Genomic DNA, 13,100 nt, shown 5'->3' with positions numbered 1-13,100 from the left:
CAAGCTTACAAAAGAATACAAATATATAACTTGTCGGAATTTGGATACATGTACACAAGTCATTGGAAATAACTCTTCCCCCCATTTTTTTTTTTTTTTTTTTAATTTTCATGTATTATATAATGCATTATGGTATTTTGGGGGGTAAAATAATTATCTTTAAAAGGATGTAGGACACAAAACAAAATGTCAACAGATTATAATGATGGTAGAAAGCTTTCCCTTGAAATATTACTTGCTGAGGTGTTTTTGAGAAGTGAGTAAAACAAGTCACAAAAACAATTTTCTAAAACTGAGACTGAAATTATTTTGGTTACATTGTTTTACTTAGGCCTATTTCTCAAAACCTACACCACTCCATGACTATGCGTGTATGCAATGGATGCTATATACTTATACAACTCATGCAATCAAAATGTATATTTGCAAAATTTAGTGTTTGCATCTTAACATTGAAGACAAAATTTCTAAATGCTGATCACATAATTAATAAACATTAACGTCATCAACAAATATTATCCAGCATAAGAAAAAACCATCACAAATCAAGACAATAACAAGTACTGATTGTAAAGATCAATATCGGAAATTATGAGACATAGTAACGTTGTTCCTTTTCTTCCTACACTTAAAGGATTCGGGTACTTTTTCAAAATGTCCACAGATTTACATTAAACTTACAGGGTTTGCCGAGAATGATAGTGGAAAGCTTCCCTTCAAATACTACTAACTAAGGTTGTGTAGTTTTTGAGAAATGAGTAAAACAAGTCACAAAATCATTTTCGTCTCATGAGACCAAAATGATTTTACCATGTAAAATCCCCTTAACCAGTTATGATGTTATACCAAAACCACAGCATAACTGGTTAATATGTTTTTACATGCTAAAACTGAGACGAAAATTATTACTTTTACTCATTTCTCAAAAACTACAGCACCTCAGTAAGTAAAATTTCACGAAAAACTTTCTACTATCATAACCTTCAAACTGTGTAAGTTTAATGTAAATCTGTGGACATTGTGGTTTTTGTTAGGAAAAAGTACATATACCCTTTAAACAACTCGGGTTACAGTCCACCCAGATCCAAGTCCCACACTGGGCCTTATGCATTTATGGGTCAGGCCGACCCGGAAATGGGGAAGTTCATTTATTTTGGTGTGAAATTGACACAGATCCTAGGTCATACTGACCAAGAAATTGGTCAGGTATATTGGGGCCCAGCATCTGGGTCAATTCTGACCTAAGAGCTGACCTAGGAGCTTTCAAGAGTAAACTCCAATTCCACTTTGACCAAACTTAAATATAAATGTCACAAGCAACATACATCTTATAAATTTATAAATATACTTCACGGGACTGCACCTGCAATTGAAACATTCTTGGTTAAAGACTTTGCATTTTGCATACATTCAAAGTTTAAAACAGAAGCAATAAACTGTTGATATGCGTGTACTTATGGTTATCAATTAAAGGCAGTGGACACTATTGGTAATTACTCAAAATAATTATTAGCATAAAACCTTTCTTGGTGACGAGTAATGAAGAGAGGTTGATGGTATAAAACATCGTGAGATCCGGCTCCCTCTGAAGTGACGTAGTTTTCGGGAAAGAAATAATTTTCCATGAATTTGATTTCGAGACCTCACATTTAGAACTTGAGGTCTCGAAATCAACTATCTAAACGCACACAGCTTCATGTGACAAGGGTGTTTTTTTCTTTCATTGTTATCTCGTAAGTTCGATGACTGATTGAGCAGGTTTTCAAATTTTTTCAAATTTTCACAGGTTTGTTATTTTATGCATATGTTGAGATACACCAACTGTGAAGGCTAGTCTTTGACAATTACCAGTAGTGTCCACTGCCTTTAACAAAGGGAACAGTTCATGGTACAGTATTCCCCCCAGTTTCCCCTGGCTCTAGATAAAAGATACTGAGAAAAAAAGAGAGGAAATATAACAAGATGCATGCCTGTACACATGTATATGTGAACAGAACCACTATAAAGATTAATGCCCACTAACTTATTATGTAATGAAGAAACTAAGCAGAACTTTGATTAAAGCAGTAATTCATTATGGCATAAAACCATATTATAATATAAGGCAAGAAGTAAAAATGTGAAAATTGCGACCAATCATCAATTTCTTCCGAGACCCCGACCACACCCTTTCAGCCACCACACTCCAACTCCAACAAAATGATATAGTAACAATTATTATAATTTTTTTACATTACAAATTTTATCCTTCTAAACTTACAGGTTTACTCCTGAAAAATCATAGATTTCTACACGAATACGAGCAGTGCGTGCTGCTACCCTCATGTATATCAAAACACAAACATAAAAAGGAGTTTAAAAGACCAACTTAAAAAATCACAAAGATTTCAAACTTCCTGTTTGTGAGAGGAAACTTCTGTTAGTTTTAACATGTAAGTGATTTCAACTGTCACTGTCTACTATTTTGAGAAAAAAAAAACACATTGAAGTTCTGGGAAAAACTCATGGCAACATAGTAAAAATACAACACAACAGCAACGATGTAACAAGGAAGCTTTGGGATTAGCGTCTTACAAATTATCTCAGAAATTGAAACAGCTGAAAACTGAAGTAAGTAAAAGCTGTTCTCTAAAACATTTTGAGGTAAAATCAAACAAATTGAAGAAAACAAGTTACAAGGCAAACAATGCATATCAGTATGTACTATACATTGAATATTAAATACTTCAAAGTGGCAATAACTAATCCTAATAAAACATTTCATGCATTAGTTGTAACAACTTTCTTTCGCATAACAAGCAAAAAAAAAGAAGGCCATAATGTTAACAACAAATTCCCCCCAAATACAACAGAAGTTGGTTGACACTGATGAATAACTGCTAAACTGCTAAAATAAATGTTAGCTTACAGTTGTTTCCTTTCATCAGCTGTGAAAATAAATGAATAAATTTTACTTTAATTTATTAATTTATGGACTACGTGTAACTAATACAGGCTCATTACAATAACATCCCCCAAAATTCCCTCCAAGTCATCAAAATACAGCCAACCCTGTTGCAAAATGACCAAATCCATAAAAGAATTCCATTTTTAAAACATAATTGAATATACAATATATTACAAATCTAACTTATAGATCTTGACTTTTCATGTCACATTTCTCTTGTGGAAACTTGAGACCTAACCCCTAAAAAAGGTGTTGTGAAAATGGAATGAATCAAGTTATGTAACAGATGTTTGAAGCTGTGCATGTTGGGGCTTGTCTACAATTTTACTTGTAAAGTTACTTCAGCTGGACTGCTATATTTGAAAATGAGTTTTGAGGTCTGGTGTAAAAAAAAAAAACATACATAACAATTTCTGTACATGTGTCATACATATCATACTACGAACATGCATTCTGAACACACAATATCACAAATGTATTTATTAATTTCACTACAGTGAACTGTGTTTGTAGAAGGAATCGTAGGAAAACATGAACAATTCAGACATGACAGTTAGTGTAAGCTAACTAACAACGCACGCCATTTTGACTCCACAAAATGGCCGACCGTGTTAGTTTGCAAGGTAAAAGAAAAACCATGCAATTTCAAGGCATATTTGTGTGGATCATTAAATTCTAATTTAAAAAGAAATTCTAGCAGATGTATGCATTTAACAACAAATGTTTGTAGACCACGTTCAACTTGCCAGATCCAAGGGAACGTGTCCCCGTGAGTTTATCATACTTTGTGTGAGTATAAGCCCTCTAACCTAGGCCTGCTAGTTCTTCAGAGGAATGGTACTTTTCACCTTAAAGGCAAAGTATACCTATGGAACCATTTTATGTTTTAGTCCTATATAAAGGTAGAGTATTTACACCAAAAAAAAACATAACATGTCATCACATTTTTGAGCTATCCCAGAAAATCTGGAGCGAGTATGCCTTCGTACGAAGAATAAATGCCTAATAATACACAATCCGAGAAGCAATACTGAAGTAAAGCTTCTCCGATTAAAATTTTAAAAGACGAGAAACATTATAAAATTTTAGAGCATAAAAACCTGATCCTTTTTTATTACAGCCACACTACTTCACAGTGAAATGTTTCTCGTCTTTTAATATACGAAAGCACACAAATTCATCCAACAAGGGTGTTTTTTCTTTCATCATTTTCTCCCAACTCTGATGACCGATTGAGCTCAAACTTTTACAGGTTTGTTATTTTATGCATATGTTGAGATACACCAAGTGAGAGCACTGGTCTTTGACAATTACCAAGAGTGTACATTCCCTTTAAAGGCAGTGGACACTATTGGTAATATTGCCTTTCACAGTTGTATCTCAACATAAGCATAAAATAACAAACCTGTGAAAATTTGAGCTCAATCGGTCATCGAACTTGCGAGATAATAATGAAAGAAAAAAACACTCATGTCACACGAAGCTGGTGCGTTTAGATGGTTTATTTCGAGACCTCAAGTTCTAAATCTGAGGTCTCAAAATCAAACTTTGTAGAAAATTACTTCTTTCTCAAAAACTATGGCACTTCAGAGGGAGCCGTTTCTCACAATGTTTTATACTATCAACCTCTCCCAATTACTCGTCACCCAGTAAGGTTTTGTGAAAATGATTTTGAGTTATTTCCTATAGTGTCCACTGCCTTTAAGGGAAATTAAGATTTCCATGGTCCACGGAGGCAATTACCATGATTGGAGCATGCAGGCAGGGAGCTGTACATGTACTTGGCTCCATGTGGTTTGCAAACAGCCCACATACCTCCTGTACCATCTGTCTAAGTCTTTCAGTATCTGTTTCACAGCTTTCAACCTTGAAGGCACTGAACACTATTGGTAATTGGCAAAGACCAGTCTTCTCACTTGGTGTATCTCAACATATGCATAAAATAATAAACCGTGAAAATTTGGGCACATTTGGTCATCAAAGTTTCAAAAGATTAATGAAAGACAAATTGCCTTGTCGCACAACTTTGTGTGCTTTCAGATTCCTAATAAAAGGCTTAAGGCCTGAAGTCTTTTAATATTTGGATGAGAAATTACCTCTTTCTCAAAAACTATGTTACTTCAGAGGGAGCCGTCTCTCACAATGTTTTAAACATTCAACAGCTCTCCATTGCTAAATGCTCACTAAATACGTTTGTATGCTAATAATTATTTTGAGTACCGTATTACCATGTGACGTTTGTTTGGTTGTTCATCATAGCTCAATCAGAAAATAATGCACTTCCAGATTTAAAGATGCCCTAAAGCAAACAATTCAAAGAATGCTAATGAATTGGTTTGTACTTTTCTTTAAGTCAAGAAACAACAAACCAATGATCAGTGTTGTAGCCACTGTGGGCGTTGCCAGGCAGGCCTGCCCAGAACCAACAAATTTCACCAGACACTCTGAGCAAAAGAATACACTGTGCTGCACAGCACAGACTTTCCCCAGATTGCATTGATTGCCCCATATCATTAAACATGAATAATTTTGTTGAACCGCTCACCCTTAAAGTTGGTCTAGCTAACTGTTCACGGTCCCCCTAAAATCACTTACTTCAGTTGGGCGTTGAACACAAACTAACTAATAACAATAACATTTTAAACATTTTAAAAATTTTTTTAATATTTAATTCGTAAATAAATAAAAATTGTTTTTTAAAAGCTTCCGAGAGAGACTTTACAAGGTCTAAACATCAGCCGTCGATTTCACCAAACTCTTCCTAACTTAGGATTAATCTTAGGAATTAGGACGAGTAAAGTTCCGTATTCAAATACGTAGAACGCATTGAACCCATCCTACGTTAGGATGGGTTACTCATCCTAACTCGAGTTAGGACTCATCCTAGCGTTTCGTGAAATCGGCTGCAGGCCACTTACTCAAATTTTAGTACTTAAGCATCAAAACAAAAACGAATATCAAAATATAAAAAAATCTCCACAAACTCATGTATTTCCTAGTACAAATAATAAAGGAATTTTAAATAGCCTTTGAGAAAGACTTTTCTTGCGTGGAAACATCAGGCCACTAACTCATATTTTCAACATTACGTTTTTTTATGAACAAGTATCAAAAACAAAGGCGATTTTGGATTTCAAAATATGTAATAAAAATAAATCCACAACAAAAACTTATTTATTCTCTTGTACAACTAATCAAGGAATTTTTTTGCGACAGGGACACCCCCAGACTACGCATGGCAGAAAAAGACAAATCTACATATATGATAAATTCAATTAATATGGCATACATGATTAAATAATCCTGTGAAAAAAAACATGAGGACAAATAACAGTGGCAATAAACATATACGCCAGAGAACAGCTGAATGAAAACCATTTAAATGTAGCGTGGGTAAAAATCAAGAGCATATTGCATGGTGATAAGCGTTCTTGAAAGATTTGTGAAGGAATGCAAACAAATAAGACATTAAACCTAAAACCGAAATAGTTAACTTATAGGTTAATTTTTTTGTGTTCTTCAAACACACATTACATTTATAGGAAATAGGCCTAAGTCTTTTGGAAATCACAAGTTACCAAATTATAACTGTACACCATTGATCTATATTTACAATACCTTTAAAAAAAATAAACTTCTTTAAAATATACTACAATGCATCTTGAGAAACCAAGTTCATTTAAAAAAATACATTATGCTGCCAAGATGGGCGCCATGCTTTCGTTTGCATGTAACTATTCCAGGTTTTATAACTGTGTACATCAAAATCGCCGCGCCGTTATGGTTGCCATTGTCACATGGACTCGGATTTCACTTAGAATCCTTTGCACGCTGAGCATGCGCATTGGGGTGACGAGGTCTATTTACCCACACCTCACTCATAATTAATTATCAGTGGACAGTTTGTGTTTTACTTCCTACAAAGAAATCCAAAGCCTCTCTGCAAATAGGTTCCAGAAAGATATGCTTAGTTTACACAACAGAGAATTACTACAAAAAGTGTTTAAATGTACAACTCTCAATGAATGTTTGCGACACACGAAGATTGCTATACAATGGGAGACAACACAGAGACACCTGGGCCCTATTTCCTGGCTCTGCTCACCGCCGAATTCTGCGCTTAGGATCACCATTCTCTGCTTTCTGTGCAAGCGCCAAATGTCTACGCTAGCTGTGTAACAGCAGAATGCCTAGTAGTAACTTGGATTACGCACGCGCACAAGCCAAAATTCCTTGAATTATGATTGACGCAAGCATGAAGTTCCCTGCTCACAAGCGCCGATTAATTGCTTACAGTTAGCAGAGCCATGAAATTGGGCCCACATGGTATCAGGCTTACAAGGTTAGTCCACTATTCTCAGACATTTTGGCAGGTCACCAGGTATGTCTGCTGTCACCTAGTGTTCCACAGCCTACAATTGCTCTACATGTATAAACACGTCCTGGCTTCGGAACTGAAAACAAGTCAAAAGGGCCAGATACGTTTCCAATTTTTCTCGACTCTGCTATTGAAATCAATACTAACTTTCCTTAAATATTTTTATATACTTTACTATTAGTTATCGTCAATACTTTTTATGCCAACTTAAATGACCCTTAACCACAGCAAGCGGTTTTGACACCGACATCACATACAGCCCACAATTTGCAATTTTGCCAAAGCTTATTGAGCACTGTATACTCGATACACTCCAGAATCCTTTGAAAAACAAAATCCACCCTGTCCACAGGCATATTACCCGGTTGGAAATCAAACCCACGACCTTTGCAATTCTGGTTCCAACATTGCACAAACTAGTTTTATTTCATTTACATGCCATCCGGTAAATTCGGTTACTACTCCTGTGAGCAAGTCTACCTGTGTGAAGCTTCAAAAATGAAGAAAGAAATTATTGTAAAATCTGGGGTGAAATACACACCTTAGAACATCTCCACCCTGAAAGAAAACTTACCCAAGTCTCAGGCTTTGGGGTGAAATTAAGGATTAATCATCAAAATAAACCATCAGCAAACCAAAACTTAATTCTAATCTAACCAGGGGAGAGAAAACAAACATTGAAATCAGCGAGTTATCCCAAATTTTATACAAATTTGAGATCAGACCTCGAAATAACCCACGGGGACCAAAGCAATTGCTGTGCTTTTGATGTGGCGCCCTCTGCAAGGTTCCAATACAAACATTTCCCCCCCCCCCTTGAAGTCCCTCTTACCAGGGAAAGTTGCCCCTTCAAGAGAGAGGTTCAAGGCATGCCGTATGAAACTGAAAAATCCTGAACATTTAAAAAGAGTTGCCTAGCCCCTTGGTGTGAAAATGAAGGTACCCTTTATAGAAAGTTACATTTTGAGGCTTCTAGACTCCATCGTCTGAAAGTCTGGGGCTGACTTCAAAAAGCGATGAAATTCACAAGAAAATTGTCAGTTTGAACTAGTAATAGTAGTATGAATTTTGAGCAATAAAAAAAATATAGATGCGTTCATAAACGTAAACATCAAGTAACAATCAGTAAAACCCTCAAAGTAGATTTTTAATCGACATAATAACAGCTTACCTCATTGTCTCTTAAACTAAGGTGGAAGAAAAGGCATGTTATTACCAATAAATCATAGTGACAAGTAAAAAGGTTATCAACTCTGATACACTGCTGTTTGATAATAGTAACAAAGACTGGAAACGGTTAGCAATCCGTCCTAAAACACTTACCTCTTGATGACGACGAACAATGTTGTTAGCGACGGCGATATTCCCGATCCCTCTCCCTGTCCCTCTCTCGATCCCTGTCGCCCCTCTCGCGACTCGACGAATACTCAGTGCCTGTCCGCTCACGGCTACGCTCACGATACTCCCGGTCACGACTCCGTGATCTTTCCCGACGCTCCTTGTGACGGCTACTCTTTGACTCGCGGGATCTGTGACGACTCTCGTCTCGTTCCCTGGACGAGCGATCCTTCCGCCTGAAACAAAAAAAGAAATTGTTAAAGGGTTTTGATACCTTTTGTAGAACCATTTTTTAGGCCATGACATGAATCCCTACTCACTGTGAATGAAGATGTAAATAAAATAATTTACCTGAAGAAGTTTCAGCTTCATTAATCTTCAAGTTTTTTGAGAAAAAAAGTGAAAACTGCAGAGAAATGTTTTCTGAAGAGTCGCATAAATCCGCTGTACATGCTAAAATAATATTCATCTTACTGAGAATGAAATTATTTTTGTGACATTGTTTTACTCATTTCTCAAAAACTACAGCACCTCAGTAAGTAATATTTTAAGGGAAGCTTTCCACTATCATTATCTTCAAACTGTGTAAGTTTAATGCGAATCTGTGGACATTGTGTTCTGTGTTACAAAAAGTACCTAAACCCTTTGAAAATCTTGACGCTTGATCCTAAAAAACGCAGTTTATAGTCATCGCTGAGATGTGTCTGATATGATCGCCCATCAAGATTTCCATCGCCTGACCAATCGCGCGACCGACTATAACTCGGCCTTAAGGGTTTAAAAACTAGTTTCTGTCTTGCTTCTTACCTTGAAGATGATCCATAAGACTTGGACTCTATTCCATGCAGACAATCCTGCAGCGAGCTGACCAGCACTTTGCATCGGTCATCCGTGGACACTTTAGACTGCTTGATGAGTGAGATTGCAGTCACCAACGTCTCAATGGCACTAGGATAGTCACCTGGTGAAAGGTTTAAAAAGAAATAAGAAAATGTCAAGCGCATTGATACATTTATTGTAAAATGCATACCTGCCAACTTTGGGGAATCAAAAAGAGTTGTATACCCTAAGGCACCATGGTGCACTTGTTGTAAAAATTGCACCTGATGCCAAATTAGAACTGACATGTTCATGCATACCAGACATGCAATTACTGCGAAAGTACATAAACACCTCATGTATCCTTCAGGGTGTTATGTCAGCAATACATTCCCTAAGTGACTACCTATTTGCCTGCTGGTGTGGCTTTCAATTTAGTGCTGGTGGCACTCAAGGCCCTTGGAAGCAGCCGATACAAACGAAATTCATAATAATAAATTCAGAATACCGCTTATATTTTGGTCATGTTTCCTCCAAATTCAGATTGGTTGACAGCTATGGAAATATACTATATAAGAACTATTTTTGTTTGTATTTATAATGATTAAATCCCAGCTAAAACCTGGGCCCAATTTCATAGAGCTGCTAAGCACAAAAATTTTGCTAAGCATGAAATTTCTTCCCTGATAAAAACAGGATTACCAGCCAAATTTCCATTAGTTACATAGTGCTTGTTACTGGTATTCAGCTTTTCTTTGCTTATCCTGAAAATCACATGGAAATTTGGTTGGTAAACCTGGTTTTATCAAGGAAGAAATTTCATGCTAAGCAAATTTTTGTGCTTAGCAGCTCTATGAAATTGGGTCCTGCTTACCAGCACTGGCATCCATGACGGCTCTAGAGATAGCACTGCTGGACACTGTGCGATTTCTGCTCATGATCTCCTCAAACTCCGTCTCGCTGACTTGAGGGGTCGGAGGGGGAGGGCCTTCCTGCCTCCTTATGAAGTTACCGTTCTCGGCTGGAGGAGGCGGCCCTTGGCTGCAGGAGGAGATGGTCAATCAGAATGTTAATAATAATTATAATAACAAGTTTTTACATAGTGCATAACAATAGTATCAATGATCTTTACCTTGCGCTTTACATTAGTGCCCTGCAGCCGATTTCACGAAACTTTACGCAACTACGTAAGTCCACTTGCGCAACGTTAATGGAGCAACATGTGCCATAAACGTTGTGCAAGTGTACCTACGCAGTTGCGTAAAGTTTCGTGAAATCGACACCTGGTCATGGGCCAATAACATTCCTTTAATGTTTCTTAGCTCTCTGGGGAGTATACCACCCCGGGCCAGAATAAAACATCATTTTCTTCTGGCAACTCACACCTGTTATCTTCATGTAAATTCCTTTACCAAACAGTGGACTTTATTGAGATCATGCACAAACCAGTTGGGCTGCTGACTGCCCCAGACAGTTTGACCACTCCTCCTTAAGTGTAATGTTTGCGGTAGAGAAGAAGAAGAATTAGGAATAATGGATCTGTTTGTGTCGTGGCTAGCCTACATTACAATTTACATTAGACCCAGTGACTGGGGCGCTAGATTCCTTTTTTCGAAATTTTGACATTATCTGTCATCTAGCACCCCAGACCGAACGTCTTTGCAACTCACAATGTTAACATTTACCCAACAAATTACATTAAAAACTCCCAAATGGCCTCTCCATTGTTAAAGGTGCCACACCAGCATTGAAATTGTACTCACAGTCTTTTTTGGTACTTAAAAATGATGATTTTTGAGACATTTCGCAAGACCATCCATCTCTTTCCAATGTTTTGACCAAACTCAAATTTGTTTTCATACAAATTTGAAAAATGTTGATGGATCAAATTATTGTCACTTACCGCTCGGCTGACGCTCTGAACTGCTCCCCTTCAAAGCGCTGCTGAGGTGGCCCTTGCTCAAATGATGGCTGAAAGTATAGGTAAAGTAAAACAAATGATTAAACCAAATGATGGCTGAAAGTATAAGTAAAGTAAAACAAATGATTAAACCAGTGTCTTAGCCAGGAATTTGGAAAGTGGGAGTGCAAACTGAAAAAGTGGGAGTACAACCTAAAATCACTACAAAAAAATAGAAACATTGTGTGCGTAGCGAGCGCGCAGCGCCAAGTCTGTCTCCCCCCCCCCTTAAGGGCCCTGGAAGCTCTGGCTACTGTAGGTGCTCTCTGATGGTTTCTGATGCATTTCTGGTACCTATTTCTCTGTAACAAGTACATTACTTTGATTTAATTTTTTTTTTTTTTTTTCAACTCGAAAATGAGAGGCTTTAAAGCACAGATATTGTAAAGGTTATCGACGTCCACTATACATTATTTAACTCTATAAAATGTTTCTGGGTCAATATTAGGCCAGTTCAAAGCAGTTACTTGGACCATTGGACCATGGAGCTTGGACCCATTTAGCCTGAAGTCATTCAAAAGCAATACAAATAATGCAGTACAAGTTTGCTGTCAACAAAATATTTTGGGCATGTGTTACTCTTGATACAAATTTTTGCTTAAAGACTTTAAAAAAATGAAGAGGTATTGAAGAAATTAAGAGTTATCATTTACTAATGTTAATTTTCTATACATTCTTGTCCATTCAATTTCAGAACTATATGCCTAAGGTCAAGAAGCTGATAATAGTTTTTGTATTTTTTTTAAACAAATCAGTTAATCAATGTAAAATAATGATTCACACAAGTATTTGCAACCAATCAAAATGTCAAGACTGATTTACATGTACCATAATTGTTTGCTTAATTTAAACTGACTGATCATGGTAATTAATATTTTCCTTAGTATTTGTTTAGGTTTCATAACGTAGGTTTTATAGGTTGTTTAATTGTTGAAACTGGGTCAAAGGCAATTTGTAAAGTCTGCGGAGAATAAAGAACAAACAGTTACGAAAGACAGTGCCATTTAAGTAGTTGCACTGGGCAAAAAAAACGTACCATATGATTGAAAAATAAATTTGGGAGGTCTACAGCAAAACCGACTTGAGATTTGTAAAGAAACATGAACCAGTTTTTGAACCTTTCGAGCGGAAAATAACCATCGTTTTGTCAACTGCATCATGGAGGTATGACTGCATTAACACCAAAGCGATGCAAACATTGAAATCCAAAAAAGTCTCGATGTTTCAAACAAACTCTACAACGAACAAACAATGTGCTCTTGAATTTCTAGAAGGAAAAAAAATCGTCATGTTTGCCGCCGTCGAATTGGGAAAAACTGCGGAACCAATCTACAAAGCAACTACAGAATGTATGCGGTAAAAGGTGCACTGCGCCGCGTGTCACTCAGTTACCGATACTGACGTCATAGTAGAAAAATCCAGAGCGCGATGGTTTGTAGGATCGTGGAGATGAGATTGGTACCTAAAATTATCTGAACGAAAACGTGTGTAAATTCGCCTCAATCATACCACGCGTGCATGGAGTTCATGCTGCCTGCTGATGACTGTCAGTAACGACGACTGACTGTTGAAACGAAGTCTGCGTGTCTCGCTTGCGTTGTGTAATTTGCACGTGCGTTGTCTAATGTGTGGTTTGTGCATTGTGTTTTGTGTGGTCA

General features: G+C 36.9%; 1 protein-coding gene across 2 annotated transcripts in view; it reads right to left on the bottom strand.

Annotated features, from left to right (window-relative positions):
* Window positions 1-13,100, bottom strand: part of LOC139953493 (cleavage and polyadenylation specificity factor subunit 6-like) — a 30,674-nt gene that overhangs the window by 4,844 nt on the left and 12,730 nt on the right. For both annotated transcript variants that reach the window (XM_071952912.1, XM_071952914.1), the window contains exons 12-15: window positions 11,386-11,453; window positions 10,357-10,523; window positions 9,471-9,624; window positions 8,649-8,899 (exon numbers count right to left, since the gene is read on the bottom strand). In XM_071952912.1, the coding sequence (XP_071809013.1) occupies window positions 8,674-8,899; window positions 9,471-9,624; window positions 10,357-10,523; window positions 11,386-11,453 (615 nt within the window). In that variant the 3' untranslated portion in view covers window positions 8,649-8,673. The remainder of the gene's footprint in view (window positions 1-8,648; window positions 8,900-9,470; window positions 9,625-10,356; window positions 10,524-11,385; window positions 11,454-13,100) is intronic.

This window comes from Asterias amurensis, chromosome 22 (genome assembly GCF_032118995.1).
Source record: "Asterias amurensis chromosome 22, ASM3211899v1".
NCBI lineage: Eukaryota > Metazoa > Echinodermata > Asteroidea > Forcipulatida > Asteriidae > Asterias > Asterias amurensis.
This window is presented reverse-complemented; position numbering and strand designations above follow the sequence as displayed.